This window comes from Parasteatoda tepidariorum, chromosome 7 (assembly GCF_982258835.1).
Source record: "Parasteatoda tepidariorum strain Cologne lab strain chromosome 7, Ptep-v5.0, whole genome shotgun sequence".
NCBI classification, from domain to species: domain Eukaryota; kingdom Metazoa; phylum Arthropoda; class Arachnida; order Araneae; family Theridiidae; genus Parasteatoda; species Parasteatoda tepidariorum.
In genome coordinates, this window is record NC_141761.1 from 69,331,266 (window position 1) to 69,356,629 (window position 25,364).

Here is a 25,364-nt window from a genome sequence, read left to right on the forward strand (position 1 = left end):
TAAAATGGCTCACATTGGGTAGATAAATAAATACCTCTACAATTATATAAACCCACACTTGAGGCTGAGAAATAAAATAATAACCTAAAGTAAAACATCGAACACCTAACGTTCAGAAAAAAACAACCCATGAAATGGTTAAAAAAATACACTTGAGGCTGATCTATAATGACTTGATGTGTAAAATGACGCACCTTAAGTTGATTAAAAAATGCGTCTAGAAGCATAAAAATATATACTTGAAGTTGAAATATAATAACCTAAGGTAGAACTAAAACATCTCACGTTAGTAAAAAATTATACAAAATGTCATAAATGTTATACAAAATGTTATTAAGAATTATACAGCTGTCAAAAAATATATTTGAGGTAGATCCAGAATAACATGAAGTGTTTAATGAAACACCTTAGGCTGTTGAATAAATATTTTCACAGATGCTGAAAAATATACTTCAGGTTGATAAGTAATAATCTAAGGTTGAAAACGAAACACCTTAAAGTAGTAAATATCTACCTCGTTACAGATGTAAAATTAAACACCTCAGGTTGAGTCATGACCTCTGGAGGTATAAGGTATGTTTGAGTTTCGCTTACCGGTGTAAAAAGTTGCACAGAACTTATTTTAATCAATATTTACGACGCATGCAAAAACAAGATTTCGATTAAATTTAAAAAGATGTTGTTGTACGTTGTTCATTTACGCCGCATTAGAGCAGCATAATGGCCTATTGGCGACGGTCTGGGAAACATCCCAGAGAATGATCCGATGACATACCATCCCTTATGAAAAAATCGAGGTATAAATGAGGTATAAACTAGGTATATTTTAAAGGTATAAAGGAGGTTGTTGTTTAAATACGTCGTAAAGGTTGAAAAGGGTGCAAATGAACACCTCAAAATCAACCTCAAATATACCTTAAATATACCTCCAGAGGTATATATGTTTCAGCCTGAAGTATATTTTTTTACACTTGTGGAAGTATTTATTCAACAACCTAAGGTGTGTCATTTTACACTTCAGGTTATTATAAATCTGCCTCAGGTGTATTTTGTTCGACTTCAGGTAATTATTTTTCAACCGCAGGTATCTAATTTTATGCTTGTGGAGGTAGATATTTTTCAACCTGTGGAGTGTCGTTTTACACTTCTGGTTGTTATAAATCAACCTCAAATGTATTTTGTTCTATCTCAGGTAATTATTCTTCAACCTCAGGTATATAATTTTATGCTTGTAGAGGTATATATTTTTCAACCTAAGGTGGGCCATTTTACACTTTTGGTTGTTATAAATCAACCTGAAGTGTATTTTCAACAATTGGAAAGGTTATTTTTAATTAGCGCCATGTGTTCCATGTTCTACCTTAAGTAATTATTTCGTAACCTCAAGTATATATTTTTGTATTTTTAGAAGTATTAATTTATCAACCAAAGATGTTTTTTTAGCATTTACGAAGGTGAGGTGTTATACGGACCACCTAGTTTATTAATTTTTAGACTCACTATATAAAAAATATAATATATATATAAAGATATTATATATATTATATGAAGAATAATGTACATTACATTTTTTTCACTAGTAGAGATCATTTATCAACCTGAAATTTTTAATACTAAACCTTCGGCAGTAATTGCTTTTTTTGTTAAGCAATAAAAGAAAGTTTCAAATGCATAATTCTTCTATAATTTTAATAGATTGATTTAAATCATCTTAAAATAACACTTATCCAAATTCTACAGTTAGTAAAAATTATTTATGGGAACTCATACTCGTATTTTTAGAAGATAGTTGTCTAAGGTGCTTGAATTTTTAAAGCTATAAAACTACAAATTTAAATAATTAGTCAGCTGAAATTCAAAATACTTTTATTTAAAACTAAAATTTCACTTTTTTTGCAAACCAACAAAATTATTTTAAATACTGTTTCCGTCTACATGTTGAAACTTGCAATTATTGGAACCTAAAAGGAAAAAAAATATATAAATTAGTAAAAAAGTCATATTTACAATAATAGTGGCAGGTCTTAAAATATTAGAAAGTATTTTTTTTTATCATTTAAATTAACTGAATGAAATTAATTTTCTTTTTCAGATAAATATCTTCTGCCGTTTCTATTCAATCCTCGTAGCTAAAAAGCATTACATGTATCACAGCCACAAAATAAAATACACTGAAGACAGTATTACCATTAGCAACATTTACAGAAATTCAAATATACAGGGTGTTTATAAAGTCTCGGACCCATTTTGATGTTTAATAACTCATAAAATAATAAAGATAGATTAAAATTAATAACATAAATGGTTAGATCGACTCAAAAACTTTCATGAACCTTGTCAATGAACTTCCACGTGTGCCCCCTTCGTCGCACGGAGAATATCAAGTCAATAGTCAATTTCACGCCAGGTAGCGGCAAGCATGTCTGCATCCACAGAGGCTATTGCGGTTGTAATTCTGGCTTTTAGGCCATCAATGTTCGACACGATCCTCCTGTAAACATTGTCCTTTATAAATCCCCAAAGAAAAAAGTCCAGCGGCGTTATATCAGGTGATCTGGGTGGCCAAGGAATTGGACCTCCTCGCCCAATCCATCTTCCTGTAAAATGGTCATTCAAAGAGCTACGAACGATGATACCCCAATGAGGTGGTGCACCATCTTGTTGCAAAAAGACATGTGGCTGAAGCTCTTATAGTTGTGGAAATACGAAGTTTTCCAACATGTCTAAGTATACGACTGATGAGATTGTCTTTTCTGTAAAAAAGAAAGCTTCCTCTCGTGAAATTGACTATCGACTTGATATTCTCCGTGCGACGAAGGGGGCACACGTGGAAGTTCATTGACAAGGGTCAAGAAACTTTTTGAGTCTATCAAACCATTAATGTTATTAATTTTAATCTATCTTTATTATTTTATGAGTTATTAAACATCAAAATGGGTCCGGGACTTTATAAACACCCTGTATAATTCAAATCTTATTATGCAATTTTAACACTTTTTATTTTTCTATACATCTGTAACATTATGGTACTTGTAAGTTTAATAATTAGATTTCCTTCCCTTTCTTTTTTTAAAAATGTTTAAACTCAATAAACCTACTCTATATTTTTCAACTTTTTGCCAGACTTCATGAAACTAGCAGCTTTTTTTTAAATTTTTGACACTGGTTCTGAAAAGGACTTATGTTATTGTCAATCACATCAGAGTTTCTTAAAAAATTGTTATTTTAATAATTTTTAATCAATGTAATCAAGAATCTACAATCGTTTAATAAATTAAAATTTTAAAGTTATGTACCAATATTTATTCTTTTTTTACACTCAATCGAATAGAACAAATTACAAGCTGATAAGGAGCATTTATTTTAAAGTTGTGAGTAATTTTATGTGAGGAAAATGTCTAAGAAAGAATGATTTGAAATAATACTTTTAAAATAAGTTGAGTATAATATCTCCTATATAACTTATAATATCGAGCAGAATAAAACTAATAGTTAGTTGTTACAAACACTTGTTTAAATATAAATACACATCCCATAGGATGAAACTCAAAATAATGCATATTACTTTCAACAATAAATGTTTTTATTTGCAATTGATTTTATTCAATTCAGGATTAAAATTGCATACTATACTGACTTATTTCTAAAATATTTAAGATTTCCGAAATTCGCACATTTTTGAAGTAGTGAACCATAAACAGCTGCATGAAAAAGCTCATAACCTTGAAACAAATTGTCATATAAACTTGAAATCGGATTTAATTTCATTCTGCCCAATATTCTAATAAGTAATAACAATCTGCTTAGTAAATAATTAACGTGGGTAATATGCGAAAAAATAACATGTAGTGAAAATAGCAGTTTTGTGATCAAACATGAAGAAGTGAGCTAGTACAGTTACTAGTTTTCAATTATCAAATATCTAGCAAACTATTGTTATCAACAATTACATAAATTCTGTAGTTTATTAGGAGAGATCACTTTTTCTTTTAGGTATAAATTCAGAACTATATCCTAGGGGAAGGCTGAGCAGTAGCTTGCTTGTCTCTTCTTCTGCGCCGCCGCGCATGTGCTATTTACAGCCTAGGCCATCTCAGTAATATCAGGGAACTGTGGATAAGCTCTGTAAATATATATATATATATATATATATATATATATATATATATATATATATATATATATATATATATATATATATATATATATATATATATATATATATATATATATATATATATATATAAACAATAATATAAAATTTGCAACAAATATCCAAACGATAAGCATACAGCTATAGTAGAATTTCAAAGCAAAATTGCTATTTTAAAAATCTTTCAATTTTCAATGATTTATTTATAAGAGAAATTGTGAACATTTTTCTCAATTAATCAGCGTGCATACTGCTACGTTAAAACATATACATTTAAGCAAAATAGAAAGAATAGTTCTATTTGACTGAACTACAAACAATAAAATATAGTGAGCATAACCTGCTGTAACGATTCACCAGTAATGTTACCCAAAACAGTGACGAGAAATATTTCGGTTATTCTCTCTTATTGCTAAGCCTACAACGATATCTTCTAAGAATATCCTCCAACTTAAATTAATTAAGATCAGGACGCGTCGTTAAATCAAAAATAATAAAATTTAAGTTTCAAAATTGAAGCATATTTGATTAAAAGTGATAAAACTAAATTAATAAATGTCAAGCACACTTACCGAATTTCGAATAGACTTTCGATTGTCAACACACACGCCATTTGCCGGCTCGCATGGAACTCTGGGAAGTGAGTTAGTTAATATGAAGTGTACTTTAAGCAACCTTAAAACAAGCTTAGGTATAAATAAAATGACTTCAACACCTCAATAAATACCTCACTCTCTTTAGTTGAAATAAGGTATATTTTTTATACCTCATAAATACCTCACTCTCGTTAGCTGAAATAAGGTTGATTTTTTAATACCTCATAAATACCTCTTTTGTTACAAGTGTAAGAGAAACAACCTTGTGTACCTTAAAAATCATCTTATCAGTCTGGATGATTTGAGGTGAATTTAAAACAACCTCAAAATAAGCTTAGGTATAAATAAAATGACTTCATATACCTCAATAAATACCTTTTTATCGTTAGTTGAAATAAGGTAAAAATTTTTATACCTCAAAAATACCTCTTTTGTTACAAGTGTAAGAAAATAAACCTGGCATACCTTAAAAATCTCCTTATCAGTCTGGTTGATTTGAAGTGAATTTTAAACAACCTCAAAACAAGCTGAAGTATATATAAATCAACCTCGTACACCTTAATTACAACCTTTACGAGGTATAATTTTTATTGCTGTTTTCTCTGCAACCTTAAATATACCTCAAATATACCTCAAAACAACCTTAATACCTCAAAAATACCTCAAATCAACCTTAAATATACCTTAAATTTTCATAAGGGATCACAATTTTGATTCTCTGCAGAGGGGATGGCACCCCCGCTTCGGTAGTCCGAACACCTGGGCCCAATTTCGAGCACTTTACGGTAAAACAGTTTAACGAAAACCAATATCGCGCAACCTCGGTCCCTCAAAGACTGATCCAAGCGGACACCCACCCGCACACTGACTGTAGCCAGTGATGTTTGACCTCGGTGATCTGCTGGGAACCGTTTTTTAACGATCAGTCCACTGCTGGACTGATTTTAATAAGACAACCACTGACCTGTTTCGAGAAATAAAAATTAAAATTTTTAAGGGCCACTTACACTCGGCGCGAAAAATTCGCTCATGCGAATTTGGAGATACGATTAAAAATCAGATTGGTGGAACATATTCATACGCATAAGCCTGTCCAATCAAGTTCCATTTTCATTTCCGAGTTCATATACGCGAATTCTTTTTCGCATCCAGAGAGAACGTCCTTCATTTTGTAGTCTTACGCATGTGCTTATATAGATGTAAAATTGAACCAGTAAAAATAACTCTAGAATTTTAATATACTCTGACGTATAAAAGTTTTAACTGTAACCTCAAAGAGCAGAATATAAACATTTCCAGACTACCCTTTCAGAAAGAATTGTTTATTATTTATTTATACCACAATGGCTCGTTCACTAAATTGGATACCAGATACACTCTATAATTATTCAATTACATCTGTAGTTTCAAATTATGATTCATATATAAAGGACATTAAACTATTTCATGGCGATCTACTCTTTGATGTTTGCTTGCAAGTAAATAACTTAGTTTGCTTTCGATATTTACTATTGAACTTTAGATGATCAGACTGATTTCCTGTTTCAAGTTCTATTTTAAATTGCTAGCTCTTATTTATTTTAAGCTTATTTTTCAAAAGATAGAAGAGTACGTTTAATTATCGATTGTGCGTTTTCTTAAGATATATATATACGACTGTTGTGGTTAATTTTGTATTTATGTTACTAAATTGCCTCTTTTTTTTTCTTGTGTAAATTCCTTATTTGTATGGACTATTAAGCGAGCAAGGGTATTTTGAAATGCATCCATTGCCAATTAATTTTTCATAATTGAATTTATTAATTGCGTCTTAATTGACCTGTATTGTTCATGAGTGCTTATTATTATTTTGTTTGTGTCTAGAGTGTGAAAGGATTTTCAGTAGTTAGTTTCAAAATTAACATTTCTTTGCGCTGTACTTGATGAAATGTTTTTTTTTGTTTATTTCATTTATTATTTTCAATTTAGATCAAATTGTTCAATAACACTAAATTTTTTATTTCTTTCTTGAAATTGAATGCTACCATAACACTTAAGCATAGTCTTGGTACTTTTGTTTCTCTACGTTGAAGAATGATTTCTAATTATAAGTTCGAAAACTCAATTGATTAAAAAAATCATTTCATTTCTTAGTATAGAGAGGTTTGTGCCCAGTAATATGTTTTACTAGGTAGTCAAATGATGCTACTATATTGTTTACTAAATTGAATTTCTTGTACTCAAAGAATCTATTATTTTTTCAAAATGTGAGAAATGCTATTTGTGGTAAACACATAGACACATTTTACATAGACAAATGTTAAATTCGGTTTTAAACATAATAATTTGTTCTACAAATCAACTGTCTTTTAAAGCGAATTAACTAAGCTAAGCTTTTATCTTATGTCTTATTTAATCTTAGTGTAACTAATTTGTTTAATTTACGCTCAGATAATAAAAACTAAAATCAATATTATTATTAAATGTAATGTAACTCTACAGGTATATTAGATTAAAAAACTAATTGTACAAAAAAAAAAGGTATACAGTTAAATTCAAAATTTACTAAAATAATAAATATCTCAGAAAATAATTTATACTATTATTGATAAAAGAAAATTTGGTTTAAATACCTATAATATCAGATTATTGTTTTTTTTTTTGTGTGTGTGATTAGAATCAATTATAAAATCTGTTTCTATGAGGAAGGATGCATGTAAGTAACTTACTGTTATAGTTTTCTTAATACATTTATATCAGTTCCAAAGTCATGTCGTCCCGCAGTGGACTGATCGCTAAGACACGGTTCCCAGCAGATCACCGAAGTCAAGCATCACTGGCTACGGTCAGTGTGCGGGTGGGTGACCACTTGGATCAGTCTGCGTAGGGACCGAGGATGTGCGGTATTGGTCCTCGTTAAACTGTGCTACCGTAAAGTGCTCGACTTCGCGCGCACGTCGTCGGGCTACCGAAGCGGGGGTGCCATCCCTTCCGCAGAGGTTCAAAATTGTGATGGCATGTCTTCGGATCATCCTCCGGGATGTTTCCCAGACCATCGACAATAGCCCATTGTGCAGCTCTAGTGCGACGTAAAGTAACAACAACAACAAAGTCATGTCAAAAGGCTTCATGGGTAATTTTAATAATTAGTCTTAAATTGAATTTCAACAAAAGTGATAAGTATTTTTAAACTTTTATTTAAAATGCCATAAATGTTATGCCACAATATATATGTCGGATAAGTCATGAGAAGATTATTAAAAATTTATTATAACAATGCTTGGAGAATTAAAACTCCACTATTTCCCTTTTACTCATAATTTGCTCACAGCTAAATATGCCACTATGGTCCTGATAAAATTCGTCAGGAAAAAAAAAAAAAAACAGATTTCTTTTTATAAAAATTTTAAAGTAGTGGATAAAAATTTAAAACTTATCTTTTGTGATTTTTATATGATAATAAGTTGGTTGTACTTCTCACATTACTTTTCTTTCTCACATAAACTTTTCTTTGTATAGCTTTACAAAAAGGGTGATTTAGTACGACTAGCTAGAGAATGTGAAAACTTAGAAGTTTTTGCAAAACTGTTGAAAGTTACTGATAAAAGGTATGTTACAATTTCGATATTGTTAATGTTTTGTGCTTGATTTTTTTACCACTTAGCAACCATGTTTTGTAATTTTTTTTCTTCATCAGAGCGTTTTTGGATTCTTTTATTCAGGCCCCAAAAAGTTTTGCAACCCAACTGCACTGAAATTTTCAATTTTATTTATCTGAACAAAATCATAAAGAATATCATATATGGACAAAAAAAAATTCAGTCAGATTTATTCTTATGTCAAATGATTGCTATCCAAGAACTGATTGAACAATTTTTTTTATATTAAAATATTTAAAAATAAAATCAACCTATATTAACTGTTTACCTCTGGATACCAGATTTGAGTTAAAATAGAGCAATGTTTAGTGCCAGGATTTATAAATTTGGAAAATATATGTTTTATAATTTAAAAGATTTTATAAATAAATATAAAAAGGATGCAATAAAATAAACATCAAAGCTTGACAATTGAAATAGACTACAGGTGGTCCATAGCAGAATGCTTAACCCTTTGCCTGGCTTTACCATTAACATGTGGCCCCAAACTTCTCAATACACCAGTACCACACCCTATGGTTCTGTGCATCATATATTGTTTCAGAGTTTATGTGAAAACTTTTTACCTATCCAGGCAATGTAGTTAAAAAAGCCATGCAATGGACCTTAACCTAAAATTAATCTTCAACGTAAAGAATACAAAGCAATACTCACACATCCAGGAGGGGTCATTAATCTAGTTAATTCAGTTCTTATTAATAATAACCAGATTCAGATGTGCATAATGGTCATTAAAACCTTCTATTAAACATCGGCTATGTCAATATCTTTGCTGCTCCCTTCTACAGCTATATTAATATTTTTATCCTCATATGTATAATGTAAATGCAAATGTCTTTCTTGAAAATTTATCTATTTGTGACTATTGTTGCTGATGTTAACAATAAAGAGAAAATTATTAAAATACATTTCTAAGTGCCATCAAAGTTGTTCTGGTGGGTATTCTTATTGTTTACAACTTTTATCCTTGCTGTGTTACTTTTACAATGCTGTATAATAGGGGTGCGCAACCCTTTTGAGTTATAGAATCATTTTATATTTTTTAATCAAGGATGAAATTTTATTTTTTACGTTTGAAATAATCAGAATTTATAAAAATACTTGCCGTTAATTGTAATAAATTAAATATTTTATTTTAATGAGAAATACTGTTTTTTATCAGTTGGACCTGGGATTTGTTAATTTTTATTGCATATTCCTGTCAATCATGAAATTATTTTGCTATCTAATATTATGGTATATTATAAATAAATATGCATAAAAAATTTTAAGAACAGAATTATTATTATTTTAATAACTAGTTTTAATATTTTTTTCTTTTCTTAAGACAGAAAATTTACAAGAAATAGAAGCAGATTTGCATTTCTTTTTCTTTTCTTTTTTCTCTTTTTTTTTTTTTTTTTTTTTTTTTTTTTTTTTTTTTACTTTAGGTAAAATTTTAATGGATGTTAAGGGTTTTTAGTTTTTATAAATAATGTTTTAAAAAACCTAGCAAATATTACTACATTTTTGTTTTTCAGTGAAAGGGAAGACATAAAAATCATAAATTGAATTATTTATTATTTTTTTTTAAAATTTTTTCTTTATAATTGTTTGACAAATCCTTAATGTTTTTGAAGGTTATCAAAAATCATAATTTATTAAAAAATTAATCTTTTGTTTTGTTTTTTAGTTTAAATCAAATTTTTTATTTTGTTGCATTTACCAACCGAAACATTTTATAAAATGTGTTAATACTTAATATTATTTAAAAACAATATTATAACTAAATTCTGTTTTGCTTTATCTAAAAAGTTTCTATTTTTCTTTAGGAATTTATTACATAATGCATTTCAAGCTCTGATGGATGTAGGATGTCCTATTGCATTAAAATTGGCCAATGGATTTCAGAAATATCTCTTACAGAGCTTCCATCTTGATGAGTTGAAGACAATACAGTTGGGATTTTCTTTAGGTAATTTTTGTATTTATTTCTAAGCATATTTTTGTATTGTGATGTGATAACAGCTAATCATACGTTCTTTTATATTTCTATTAGTATTTATTGTGTTTAGACAGCTGGGTTTGTGTTCAAAGTACAAGTATAAGTGGGGGGTAAATTGTCATAAATTATTATTACTATTATTTTTTTATTGTACTACTAAATAATTACAGAGAATTATTAAAAATTTACAAAACTTTTGTTATTAATACTTTTTATTACATTTTAAGGAAAATTTTGACCTAAATAATTTCTTTCTAGTATTTTTTTGCATGTTTTTATAAGTTCTTTAAAAATGGAACAGTGTTAAGTGGCCTTACTGGAAAAATATAAAATTGTTATTATTTGTAAACATATATTTTTATTCTTTAGAATATTCAACACAGTTTTGTTTCTGGGAATTAATCAGTTTTAGTTTATTAGTTAGAAAATTTTAATTTTATTAACAAACAATAATAAACAATAAATTTTATTTATAACCCTTCCATTGCAGAATAAACCTTTACATTGTTTTACTTTGCAAAATAAACCTTTGCATTGCAGAATAAACCTTTTCATTGTAATTGAAAGCTGCTCGGCAATATAATCAATAATAACTGATACAAGTTTGTTTTAATGTAGCAAACATTGTCCAATTTAGATTTCTAACTATTTTAGTTTAGTTCAGTTTTGCTTATTTTTGTTTATATATGAAGATTATATATTTAGTTAAATATAATATTTCACTAACATAAATTAATGTATAGGTAACATCTGTCTTCAATAACACATTTTAATAATTTTGAAATTATATGCATTAAACACAAAACTTAAATTACTTTTCTACACCTTACTCAAGTTTTTATAAATTATTATTTATACTAAGATATTAATCACAGTAAACTTCTGAATTCGTCCTCTCATTAATATGGGAAAAAATCTGGAACAAAATATATAAATTCATGACAAATGACAATTGCCTGACTGCACAAAAAATAATTTTTTGTAAAATAGTTTTTCGTTAAACTGTATTGTCATCAATATTATGCAAGAGTTTATATAGAGTTGCTACTTGTAATGTTTGTTGTCACAGTGCTAATGTTTGTTGCAAAATGTTTGTTCCTTTTCCTAGATTTTTGTTATCATCATGTTTAGTTTGTGTTTTACCTTTTGATGTTTTTCATATTTCTTATGCACGGTGTGATATATATCATTAAAATAATGTTAGCATCACCATAAGTGTCTGAATTTTAATTAATGTACAGATATGTGAGCCTCCAGATCTTAGGAACCAAGCATGCTCCTCACAATTTGTGCGCTGTCCTGGTCATACCTTATTTTCATGCTTTTGAATAAAGTATGTGGCTCACCAAAGAAATCTATTTTCAAGTGGGTGCGTCACTGAACTAAAAGTTATAAAAAAACTAGAATTATTTTAAATAACTCTAAAAATTTGGTCTCTATCTGATCCAAAATATTTTTAGTTAAGTTTTTAATTCCTATTCTATGCTTTGAATGGATTATTTATTTGGAATTTAATCCTGAAATATGCTTTAATATCTTGGATTTATGCTTTTACTTAAATAATAATATCCATATATTTAGTGTTAATTCTTTTATATTTTTGCATCTGGGATATTTTCTATTTTCTGATTTTTATATGAAGCATTTATTACTAGTTTGTATTAGTTTGATTTCAATTCTTGTCTAAGACAAATTATCAAACTTTTATTATTACTCAGGGTTTTTCCATCCTGTTTATTTTCTGAATAAACAGTTATTGTTCATTCTGAAGCTTTAATGTGAAATTTAAGTCCATTTTGGATCATATTTTTATATGTTACAAATACATGTGAATCTTAATTTAATTTTTTGTGGGCATAAAGCTACATCATATCTATGAAATACAGCACAAGTCAAAAGGAATTTTCTAACATCTTTGGTGTACTATGCAACGTGCAATAAATGTACAAAACATGCTGAAGTAGTATAATCACTAACGTATGGTATTGGAAATCTAATGGACATCAACCCCTCTAGAAAAATAAAATGGGCAGAAAAATGCTGCTGTTAAACAGTGGCAATCTCAAGATCTCACACTGTGTAATTTTTTCTCTGAAAATTCATAAAAATTTGTGTGTATGTTCCGTCATGTCTAGCAACCATGATTTATTTGAAGATTTGTCAAGAATTACATTTAAAACTTGATGTAAGCTATATAACAAAATGAGCACACGTTTTGATAGGAGTACATCCGAAACTTTCTTATATTCGGGTCTCCGGGTATATACCTTTTTAATGAATACATTTATTACACTAGGGCACCTATGAAATTGGGCATTCATTTTAAATGTTTCTTTTTAAATAAATAACAAATGAACTTTTATATTTAGGTTCTTTTTTGACTGATGCTGGTTGGTATCCTGAAAGTGAGATAGTATATTTGACATGCTTAGAGTTGTCTCGGAGAAATACGCAAACTATTGGTTGGTCTGTAATTTTTGAGTGCCTTAAAAGGTAATTGCTTTTTCAATGTTATAATTATTTTAACAATTATATTTAATGCAATTTTCAACTTTGGAAATCATCATTGCTTTCGTTATGAATTTTGACATACAGTAATTTCTATTAGCTATGGCTTATTTGCATTTCAAAATTAAATTATCAAGGTGTAACGCTCGTGACAGGTATATGATAGTTTTATTGTCCTATGGTTTTTAAGCTAGAATTATGCAATCGACGTGGATTTATTCCAAAATATTTTGAAATAATGACCAGTATCAGATTGTTTGTTCTCAAAATAATATTTTTGTTATTTTTAACTATTATTGTTTTTATTAAAATACAGTATGGCAGGAAAAATTTTTGTTCAAAGATGTCATCAAATGTGAGATACACTCTGATTTATAACTAAAATAATTAAATCAGTGGTTTGTTTCTCTATTTACTTTATCTATATTTTCATTGTTACTAATTTCTTTGTAAATATTTCATTTTCAAATAGTTGTTAAATCAGAAAATAACCTACTTCTATTCTGTACATCAATCCAGTGTCTGCTGTCCTTCCTTTCAAAAATTTTTTCTTTTATTTATCAAAGCTGATTACATTATCTTCGATTCAGAATAATTTCTTTATTCCGAAAAATATTTACAGTCATGTATTTAATTTATTACTGACTTCGTAAAGATAACAAAGAAGAAAAGTCTAAAGGCAGAGTTCATTCCAAGCGTAGTTCAAAGGACGCTTTTTTTACTTTTTGGCTGAAAAGTTTCTGCGTCTTTCATGCACCCATATAAAAGATATAAATGCTTTTACATAATAACTAATCAGTTTGTCTTACAAAATTCCAGAGTTTTCCCTAGGCTTCCTCGTAGAAAAGAGCATTCGTTCAAATCCATGAAAATTTATTAAATTGTTTAATACTATGTAATAGCTGAATTTGATCCTTAACAACTTTTAAATTACCCTCGTATACTGTTTTATGTATGTATTTGAAAAAATAATTCTTACAAATTATCAAAACAAGAGAAAAATGTGTAGTTCATAAAAATAATTAAAGACATGCTAAAAGACAAGACCATATCTGAGCATAATTTTTTTTTCAAAAAGAAAAGAAAAGAAAAACTAAAAAAAATGATTAATTGATAAACAACTTATGAATTGATAAACAAGCGTTTTCCTATAATTTAAAATGAAAATTATGAAAAAACGATAATTTAAAGGTGATTCTTTATAAAAAAAAAGTATTTATTGAAAGATAGTTTTAAAATTTAAATTCTCGAAAAATTCATTAATATATATCATCTCTTGAAAGAAAGAGAAACTTATAAAAATTAATCAGTTGAGATTAATCCTAACGAAATAAATATTTGTAATAGTAATCAGAATTAAACCTATAAGCACAGATAATTTTTATCTATGTGTTATTATTATTTAAGCAGTGAGTTATTTATTTTTAAATGGAATATGACTAAAAAGACAGTGTTTTTAAGAGATGGCAACTTATTTTTACAATAAAAAAAGGTATTTAAAGGGATCAAGGGATAGATAGTGCGGGCCACTCTTTCCAAAACGCTTTGGGATAACACTGGAATTCATTGATAAATGGTGTTCTTTTACTGTTTTCCTAATAATGCGCTACCGGGTATGTAAAAGAACATTCTAAATTGTACAGAACTTAAATCTGTAGCTTTTTTCAATTCAAAGTAACTCATTAAACTCTGATGTAAGAAAAAAATAAATAAAAATTAATTTTTTTAAGTAATTTTTTTTTAAGAATATCTAACTTTTTTTTTAAAGTTTAAATGCTTGTGTTGTAGAATTTTTTCTTTTAAATAAACCAAATCTGTTTTATTTTTGTTTATTTAAGCAAAAAATTCCATATATATTTTATGATAGAAGTCATATTTCTATTTAATGTAATTTTTCTTGTTCTGATACATTTTATTTAACAGAACTAAATGGTATAAATAGAATTTATACTCATAATGTTTTTTTTTTTTTTAGATTACTGAAAGTTAGAACACTTTATTGTAAATTTAAAGAAGCAGAATCAACCTTCCAGGAAGCATTACAGTCTATACAGTTAGCTGAAAGACTAGGACTTAGAATAAATTTTGCCGGATTGTATAGCGAATTTTCTGCTTTCTATTTCATGCAATGTCACAGTAAAGAGGTTTGCTCTGTTCGTGTATTTGGTTAAAGTTTTTTTTCTTCAAATTATTAATTTTAATTTATTTATTAAATTTTTAGGCATATAAATGGAGTGAAGAAGCTATCAAATGTCTAGATTCAACTCTTCCTACTCGTGTAAGATAATTTTTCTTAAGAGTTTATGTCAAAATTTAAAAATTATGATATTTGCTGTGAAATTTATTGTTAATCTTTTTAATGAGTTCTTTAGCTATGAAATAGTTAAAATACCTAAAATATAGTATTTACTTAAAAAGATTAAATATTCTATACTTAAAACCATTATGTCCTTTATGAAAAAAATCATCTTGAATTTATTATTCTTCGATCAGTGCTATTTTTATTTGAAGACAAAAGCTATACGTTCATTAAAATAAAATATCCAGTTAACGTCACATTTCAAAACTTTGTTAAATATTCATGCAAATATGTTAATTTTTTTTAACAATATTTCCTTTAACACAGGAATGTTTAACTGAAAATTAGGACCTTGTTAATGTTTAATGTTTACAAGTTTGTTGCTAAATTTTAATTGTAATTTCATTTTAATTCTTTGATGATCATAAATCAAATAAAAGAAAATCATAATATATAAGTTATTTAAATATATCTCATAAAATTTGCGTCACATTGAAATTATTTTTTTATATAGTACATAGAAAGATTCAGTTATACATTATGAAACTGTATCTTTGTTCCAAAGTGAAAAGAAGATAAATGTCTACTTTAAGCATCATGGCATATCACTGAAAATTATAATTTATTTAGCTTAACTTGCTTTAGTTTTTTATCGTCCTGGTCTATACTTATGTGTTGTAATTAGTTAAAATGGTAAAAATAACCAAATATGCTAATTTAATTCAATTTTTTAAACACTAATATTAATATTTAATTAGTTTGTCAACTTTAGTAATGAATTCTAAAATCTTTTTTCGTACATGATTGTTTAATTTAAAATTATTTTCCATTTTAAATAAAATACAAAAATGGTATTCATTATATTGCCCATAATTGAAATTAATACATCTTATTTTTTGAAATTAAGGTATGATATTTTTGTCCAAAATTTAATTTGGTTGTAGAAAAATCTTTTTGCATTTACACGGAGAAAAAAAAAGACAGTATTATTGGCTGGTACATTAATACTATGGTAGACAATAATGTAATTAGAATTACTTTCTGTTATATATCTAATATTTTCTGAAGTAAAATGAAGATAAAACATAGTCTTATATTCATTGGCTGCATGAAATATATTTTTAAATACTTGCAAAGGGGAAAAAAATTAATAAAATTGATAGAATTCACCGTTACATTAAACAATTAAATATATTATTTAAGGAAAAACATATTGTTCACTTTACCCAGATGGGTTAACTTAGATAAATTATTAAAAGGATAAAGTTGATAAACTAGGTGAGTATTTTATTTCATATTTTGCTAAGAATCAGCTTTATTTTATAATTTAATTTATATTGCTCTTTCCTGATTGAATCCTTTTGCCTTTTAAATTAGATTAATAAAGAAACTTTTACATATTTATTACTTGGATAAATTTAATAAATTTGCTTTTAACATATAATTTTTAATTTTAATTAAACGAAGTTAAACAGGTTCTGAACATCCCCAGTAGCAGAAACCCTCCAGCATGGTGATAGGCACCACAGAGTAATTTTCAATTTATATTAAAAAAAGAAGAAAAAAAAGAACAAGTGAAAATTTGAAACAGAAAAGATTTTTTTTCATCTTCATTTAGGAAAAATAAGGAATAGTTTTCCTTATTTGAAATTTGATACTAAGAAAAAGCAATTTTCATTTTTCTAGTTATTGTATTATTTGTTTACAAAGTACTTGAGATGGTATGTTAAGGAAATTCATTTAAAGAAGCTTTAAGTTGGTACAAATTAGAACACAATAAATTACAATTCTTTTTGTTTCTTTCTTTAAAATGAAAAGATTTAATTTAATTCTATCATCTGAAAGTTCATCTTTTTCTTCTGATTTCTTTCTTAGGCTTAATATCAGAATATGTTTTTTCTACTTTTGGGTAAAGTTAGAAAATGATTGTATAAAAATAGAAATAAATTCAGTTTTTGTGCATAATTATACTATATTTAATGTTTCCCAATTGTGCTAAATATATATTACATTAAGCTCAATTTTAACAATAATAATCTCTGCCTGACTGCTTTGAAGTCACAGAGAAATTTGAAATTTTGAATAGATAGTGTTGTAAATTCTGCTTTGAGTGAGCATTAATAAATATTTAAAATTGTTTTAAGCTTTTTAAAGTTAAATTTCATGTTATTCTTGTGCTATAATTGACTAAACCTTAATAATTTTTATTTTAGGAAATTATCAACATTCTTTGTAATGCATCTAAGGTATGTTAGAATTTTTGATTTAAAATTAGGCTCTTATTTTACTGATAATATGTTCTAAACTGAGCATTGTTAGTATGCTCTTAATTGCTTTGTTTTATTTCATAACTGCAAACTTTGTGTAATTATGCAAAATTTCAGCATTAGATAATTTTTTAAGTGCCAGAATAGTATCATAAACTATAATAGGCTTACTTGCTAAAACATTTATAGTTCTTTATTTGGTATGTTTTTGTATTTCAGGCATGTTTAATGAAAAAGTGTTTTAAGAGAGGAGAGTTTTTAATCAAGCAAGCATTAGTCAAAGCTAGGTAATTAATTGATAATTTTGATTTTGTGTATGTCTCCTAATTGTCTTTAAAAAACAGTTGTTAAGGGTTAAATTGTGAATGGAATTGTTGATGTCAATAGAATTAATGATAAGTGTAAAGTATGTGTAAATGTAATAGTTTTTTTTTTAGATATATGATTGCTTTTAGTTGTGCCATTTTCAAATTATATCTAGCTTTTCCTTAGATTGCATATATATTAGCTTTCTATGTTATCTTTAGCCTGATGAGACCAAATCCAGACTGGGGTAGGACTTTTTTGTGTTTAAAATCAGACTTATGGCATAAGTAACAACCCTTTATTTCTTTGATGTGAAGTGAGCATAACTTTAATTCAATACAAAAGGTTGACCGTGTATATTGCTGTAGCATGTATGCCAGTATCTTTACTATATTAGAGGTTTAGTCATTATTCAATGTATCAAAGTAAGGAAACTTCTTGACAACAGGGATGAGATTTTTCCGCTTTTTAGCGAATTTCTGCTTTTTTCACTTTTGTCTCTCGGATTTCAGCCTTTTAAGCGCAAACTCCGGCTCGTTTTTTTAAAATAAATATTCCGCTTTTTCAGAAAATTCAGCCGTTGAAATAAACTAATTATATTTATTTCCGATTTTCAAAAATAAACAGAAAATTCGAATTACATAGCTATTTTTTCAGCGCAGAAGATAAGATTTTCCGCATTTTTACCCGACCACCAGATAGCTCGTATTTTGGTAATTCAAACGATGCTGAAGCCTGGAATCTGCTAATATCTCGATTCTTATTCATGCGATTTTAGTATCAAACATAGCTTTTCGTATTTACGTGATTTAAAAGTGCACGTTGCTATTCTTATTCACGCGATTGGGCACTACAACATCAGCGAAACTGGAAGAGAATATATTACAAAATTACATTCTGTTCTTGCAAAGAAGAAAAAATAGGATTTGTTAAAAGATGTTGGAACATGGGCCAACGACTAAATTAATCACCAATCTGTTTGTGTCAGTTTTGCTATTACTACAAGAATATATAAAACTTTTCCTAACTGGAGCAACCCTCATTCACAAGCTGCATTACATGCAATTTGATCTTGTTAAGGGATTTTTCGCTTATTTTGTGAAACATGAACAATTTGCAGCAATCGAAAATTAAACAAAGATAAAAATAAAGGATATAGTGAACATTAAAGATATAGCAAACAAAAGCAATAATATAAAAAGTGAAATGCAAAATTCTTAAGAAATAAATATTTAAACAGTTGCTGATTATCATGTAATTTTTCAAACTAAAATAGCAAAGCGTATGTAAAGGAGTTAATATGTATTAATATTTCACAGTTAGTAATATGTTTCACAGGGCTCTAGTTAGATTAGGTTTTAATATGAACATAGTGATTTCAAATGTAAAAATTTATTTTCTTTTCTAAATAATTTTAAAAGTCATGGTACTGATATATTTGCTATAAATCACGAAACAGTATTAATTAAAAGAAATGGAATCTTAATGTATGTTCTCAGTAGTTTAAATTAGCTAAATCAGGTAGTTTTTCACATAATTGTCTCTTATGTGAACTGAAGAAAAATATAATTTCTAGCTTTATTTTTTTTAATTTGTAATTTTACTTTTTACTAAATGTTAAGTATCGATGTAATCATTTATATAATAATAAATTAGTAAACAATTTTATCTCAACACATAGTTATTTATTATCTTAAACTGTCTGGAATTTAATATTAAACGATTGCACGTGCGTAAAATTTACTCGCTTGGAAATTCAGCTTTTTTGCTTTTTAGCCAATCTCATCCCTGTGACAATTATTTAGAACTGATTGATTTACTACTTTACATAATGACATAATTCTGACTCCGACAAAAGTTATTATTTGAGCAGAAAAAATTAGAGTCACATTGCTATTGAACTAATTATGGCAAGATTTTCTTCTATATGTAAAGATAATGAAGGTTAGTTTTTCTCAAGAAGCTTCCCTAGAAGGTTATTTTGTCCTGATACTTGAATTAGTAGTTGCTTAAAATATGGAGGTGGCCTACCACTTCATTGCCCACATCCACTTTTTAGATATATTGTTTATTGATGACGTTGAAATAAATTAAAATGTATACTTTTCATCAAGGTTGCTTAAAAGACTCAATAGTTTTTAGGCATTCTCTAAAAAAATATTAATTATTGATTTTATGTTTCCAAATTATCAATATTCTGTAATTAAGTCTTCAATCTCCATTTTCCTTTTTAGCTGTTTTACATTTTGAGATAGGTGAAATTTTTTAATTTAAATTAATTAATTTGTAACCTTGTTATGCAATTTTCAGAACCTATTTTTCATATTAACAGATTTCACAAAGTCTATATTCAGTCCAATTCTTGTAAATGAACATTTAAAGTTTTTAAAAATTATTTTAAATTAAGAATAATATTTGTATCTCTAAACATAGGTAATGATTTTGCTTTGTTGGAAATGATGTAGGAATACTATCAAAATTAAATTTTTTTTTTCATTGAAAATACTCATTGAGTCCTATCTAATCAATTCTGCGCTTTTCACCTGAGAGCAATATGTTTTGTATTTTGTTTTAAAACATTTTTTAAAATGTTAAGTATGTAATTTTAATTTTGTAGAAAATGCTGTGGTCGACGTACTTTAGTAATGGCGGATGCTTTGATGGATTATGGTTACTTTCTCTTGCATATAGATTCCACTCATCACTCAATTACAGTGTACCAAGTAAGTGTATTTTATTATTATGTTGTATCTTACTATTATGTTGTATCTTACTATTATGTTGTATCTTACTATTATGTTGTATCTTACTATTATGTTGTATCTTACTATTATGTTGTATCTTACTATCATGTATATATTACTGTAAAAACCCTAAGTTCAATAAATCCCAAGTTTTTCTAGTAAAATCTAAGATTTGCTAAAGAGGCTTGGGAAATCAAACTCCTAGGTTTCATGGCAAAGGCTTGGTAAAATGCTGAAATGGAATCATACTAAGCATGCTTTCTTACTTTTACCAAACCACTTTGATAGGTTTTAATGGTAAAACTTTGAATTTATCAGACTTGGGCTTTTTACTGTGGCATATGTTAAAGTATTCATTATGTAATTTTGTTTGTAGGAAGTATTAAACATATTGACAAGCATTTTGGGTGGCCAAAATCTACGAGTAGCCGCTGTTCATGAAGATATAGCATATGCTTGCTATGTGAATGAGTATAAGACTGGCAACTTTAAGGATGCAAAGTAAATATTTGTCTTTCTTTATGCAGTTTGTTGCTCTGTTGTGTATGCAATTTATGTTATACTTTAAAAACTATACTGCCGCCATGGCTCAGTGGCATTGAACTGTCATTGTGATGAACTGGGGTTCAATCCCCAGTAGTGGTTTGAAGCCAACCAGCTTTAGATTGCTGGGTACCAGCTTCTCTTGGAAGTAAAGGCAGCCCGTGTGCAGTGTTGACCACATTGCCACAATCATGCCATTGGTAACAAAATTATGGGGCCTTAACCTCCGTAAACTCCCTGTTCCACAACAGCATACATACATTGTAACTTTATATGTTTTATCTAGAATATTGGAAGAGAGAAAAAAGAAGTTTTATTTTTTTGAACAAATAGCGAAATTTTTACTTATTTATTGCTAATGAATAAAGTGAAACTAACATTTCAATATAAGATGTGAGTTTTTCAATGACATGAAATGACATGATTAGTTTAAATATTAAAAATAATTTTTTAAAACTCGTTTTTTATTTAAGGTTATTTATATCTTCCGAAATTAGATCAATATTGTTTTATATTGATTTTTTGTTCTGCATAATATAAATATTTTATCAATCCTAATAAAATATGCTAGAACTTTGTCAAGAAAAAATAATTTACAAATAATAATAATAATTTTAATAATAATAATTTTAATAATAATAAGAAAATAAAATCTTTATTCAAAGTCATGATTGTCAATTACAAGCTATATATATATATATATATATATATATATATACACTAGGGAGCTAAACCTCTGATGCTCACCAATCTCGCTAACTGCTTCTCAATAATTGTAGAATGAAGCAGTTTTTTCTACGAATATTTAAATTATTCACTTAAAATATATGTACCATAAAAAACTTGTTGCCCTATACTTGTGCCCCCACTTCTTACATCCAACATTCATTTCTTTAAATTAAATGTTTATTTTGAGCTTAATTTGATTTGTAAATACTATGAAAGATCTTGTATTTTCAATTTCCCTTATGATTCTATTTAGATCTATTAGTGAACATTAATATCGCTTAGTGATAATTTTTTTAAAAAAACATTTAAAACTAAAAATAGATTGTTATAACAAACTTAATGAGATAACAACAGTAATAGAACATTTTTGCTTACCAAGCAGGCTGATATGTTGAATAAACTTTGTGCATGGAGCCGATTGTTCAGATCTAAATCATTTACTGAACATCCTTAACAGTAATTTATAATAGCATATGAATGTAATTTACTCCAAAAAATAATAATTGGGAAACAGTTAATAAGTAATTAGCACTAATTTTTTTTTTTTTTTTTAATGTACCGTTATAAGGTAATATCATTGAATCACATTATAATAACGAAACAACTCCTTTAGTTGTGAACTCTAAATTTAGAAAGCTATCAAAAATGTAATAATAGCAGTGCAAAATAAGAAAAATAAATATTACAGGCAAGAACCTTAAAATTTGGTTTACAAAAAATGTTTTGCAGGAAAACAATGCCTTTATGACTTTTATGCTTATAACAACCAAACTAGATCCTACCATGTGGTTTTACGGCCAATAAAAATGCATCAACAACAATAGTAAACTGCAACACCATCATTGGATTTTTATACACAATTAGTTATATTTAAGCACACAAGTTACCCCTAAAAGATGTTAATATCATAATATTGTTTTACTGCGTTAACTTAAGTATACATCTAAGTATATACTTAATTTAGATTTAGTTGTCTCTAATTTTAGTAATTCTCAATAACTCACTGGTGCAGCTAGTAAATGTGGCATGTAAAAATGCTCAAATGTTTTCATTTAATAATAAGTAACTTAACTTGAACTGAAAGTTAAGAATATTATTTTTATTCTGCCAAGTTTTATATAAGATTGTTTTTGGAAAAAATAAGAGGTTCTTGATATTTCTATGCATACTGAAGCTGATTTTTTCACATTTCATTAAGGAAATTTGAATATGGATATTTGATTTTCTGTTTTTTTTAAAAATTATTTCTAATAATATTTTCAATTATTATTATAATTTTCAATATTTTAAGATTTTTATAAGGATGGAGAAAAACAATAATACTGTGGAAAAGTTTTTATCATACACTTTTCAAAATGCATAAAAACTAATAAAATATAATGTTTAACCCATAGAGTGATAAAAATTGAGGTCATGTGCTGACAATTTGGATTTTTCAATATGATTATTAAATTATCATTCACTGAGTTATTTTTGCGAATATTTTGGCTTATCTAGTTTGTTTTATCCTCTAAGTCTAATATAATTTGCTAAATAGCACTAGTGTATATCTATTGGAAATTATCTATTGGAAACTAAATATCACTTTAACCAGTTTCAGAGTGCTCCAAAAGTTCTTAAATTTTTTTTTTGTTTACAAAATTTATCAAAAAATTTTTTTTTTGGTTGTTAGCAATTGTTTTTTTTCTATTCCATGCTCCAACCAATTCTGCATATTGAACTGTTTGAATCACCTTTGCTTCTCTGCATAATACCAGTTCTTTATAAACCATAAAAAAATTTTCTGTGGTCGTTTTGTCTCAATTTACCAATAAGATTTAAATATTCTAAATGTAGGAATGGAAAAAAGCTGATTTGCTTGCCCTTGCTATACAAAGTGAAATTATTAATGAGTAACCGAGAACTGTAAATTTAGGTAATCTTTGGAAATGCATTATCTTTGGTGAATGCTATTAATTTTAGTACATTAAGCATGATAGTCTTGTTTCGTCATAAAGATTGTGCAATGAATGGCATTATTTTTTATCAATATAAAATTATAACTTTTTAGTTTTGTTTAATTTATTCAGTGAACAAAGTGTTTTTATATGTTCTATTTTTAATAAGCCATTTTTTTCATAGAAGAAAGTTATATAATAACTTTTTATATTTTTTAGGGAACACATTGAAAAAGCATGTACCATTAAAGAGAGTCTGTTGAGTGAGGATCATTTTTTACTTCCTTCAGCTAAAAGAATAACAGGTATTTTTTTGTTATACAGATATTTTAAAAATAGTTTTTAAAACTGTAAGGATTTATTTTTATACTGGTATTTATATTTTTGTTTATTAAATAAAATCATGCTTGTTGTTCAAATTTCTTTTATTATAAAAATAATTTAAAAAAATATTTTTGATAAAATCTTTTTAATTACTAAGTTTGCAAGTTAGAATTTCTTCTGTTCGTTCTATTTTTTCCTATTTGTATAAGTACTAAAATTTAGTGTAGCAGGAAAATTATATTCAATCTTTTTTTAAAGAATTTTATTTTAATGGCACAAATTTAATTTTGTACTAGCTAATGGCGTATGAACTCTTTAAAATTTGAGGAACATTAAAATTGAGGTTTTTTGACTATAATACCTCTTTGAGAGGTGATTTTTCATAAAATAATTAACTTGAATAATTTTCTTGAATTTTACTATTTAAAAAATATAAAATTTTTTACTCCATTACATTTAACTTTTTAGGGGTTTGAATAACAATAAACAACCATTTTTTAGTAATAAATTTGTATACATTATCAATGTACTATGTATGGCTTAATAAGCATTGAAAATACAAAATAAACTTTTTTTTTTTTTAATCTTCAGGTTAAATTTGTCTTTAACCAATCAAATATAAAATATTTATGCAAATTATATTTAAACAATCAAATTGTGTTGTCATCCGCATCCCCTCCCCACCCTTAAATAAACTAATCAAATTACATAGCTTGGTGAATTAGTGGTTTTAAAATAAATAAATTAGTTTTGAATGTCAGAAATTTCAAATTTTTTTTTTCCTTTTACATTTCAAAAACAATCAGTTTTTTTTGTTTTCTTTTCTTTATTTTTTTACCAACCATAATCCAGGAAACTTCTTCAAAATTATAAAAATGTTTTTCTTGTCTTATACATAGGGTATCAATGAGTATCACATAGGGTCTCAATTCAAAACGAGTGGATAAACTCAGTGATTAAAATCAGCATGTTAATCATTTGGGTTTCACAGGTTCTCAAAGTCAATGGAATAACTATTAGTAACAGTAGTTAATAATAGAAATGTAATAGATGGTTCAAAAGTTAACAATAGTAAGTACCCTAACAATTTTACCTTCGCCCCAGTTAGGCTAAATATTGGATCAATATGGGTCTGCTAAGAAGATGCACTAAGGGACCCATATTGCAATGCCTAGATTTTTTAATATTGGTCCAAGGATGTCCTATATAGAACATATATTGGCCAATATTGGGCCTATACTGGCTTAATAATAAATATAAAATATTGGATGAATCTGACAATTCTATTTAGGGCTGATATTAGTTGTAAAGTAGCTGTAAAATATCGGGTGAATGG

At 27.3% G+C, this 25,364-nt stretch overlaps 1 protein-coding gene and 1 long non-coding RNA gene across 2 annotated transcripts in view; one reads left to right on the forward strand and one right to left on the reverse strand.

Moving 5' to 3' along the window:
* Positions 1 to 1,887: 1,887 nt before the first annotated feature.
* On the reverse strand, positions 1,888 to 4,924 carry LOC147807235 (uncharacterized). The gene is made up of 3 exons (XR_015435765.1): positions 4,726 to 4,924; positions 3,982 to 4,123; positions 1,888 to 1,961 (listed from the first exon to the last, which is right to left on the reverse strand). It is a non-coding gene; the product is annotated as an uncharacterized LOC147807235 (long non-coding RNA).
* Positions 4,925 to 6,013: 1,089 nt separating this feature from the next.
* Positions 6,014 to 25,364, forward strand: part of Pat1 (Protein interacting with APP tail-1) — a 28,243-nt gene continuing 8,892 nt past the window's right edge. Inside the window, exons 1-11 of the mRNA XM_043040280.3 lie at positions 6,014 to 6,227; positions 8,248 to 8,336; positions 10,199 to 10,341; positions 12,741 to 12,864; positions 14,855 to 15,023; positions 15,101 to 15,157; positions 17,392 to 17,424; positions 17,665 to 17,732; positions 20,369 to 20,474; positions 20,872 to 20,996; positions 23,924 to 24,009. Coding sequence (XP_042896214.1) covers positions 6,093 to 6,227; positions 8,248 to 8,336; positions 10,199 to 10,341; positions 12,741 to 12,864; positions 14,855 to 15,023; positions 15,101 to 15,157; positions 17,392 to 17,424; positions 17,665 to 17,732; positions 20,369 to 20,474; positions 20,872 to 20,996; positions 23,924 to 24,009 — 1,135 coding nt within the window. The 5' untranslated portion in view covers positions 6,014 to 6,092. The remainder of the gene's footprint in view (positions 6,228 to 8,247; positions 8,337 to 10,198; positions 10,342 to 12,740; positions 12,865 to 14,854; positions 15,024 to 15,100; positions 15,158 to 17,391; positions 17,425 to 17,664; positions 17,733 to 20,368; positions 20,475 to 20,871; positions 20,997 to 23,923; positions 24,010 to 25,364) is intronic.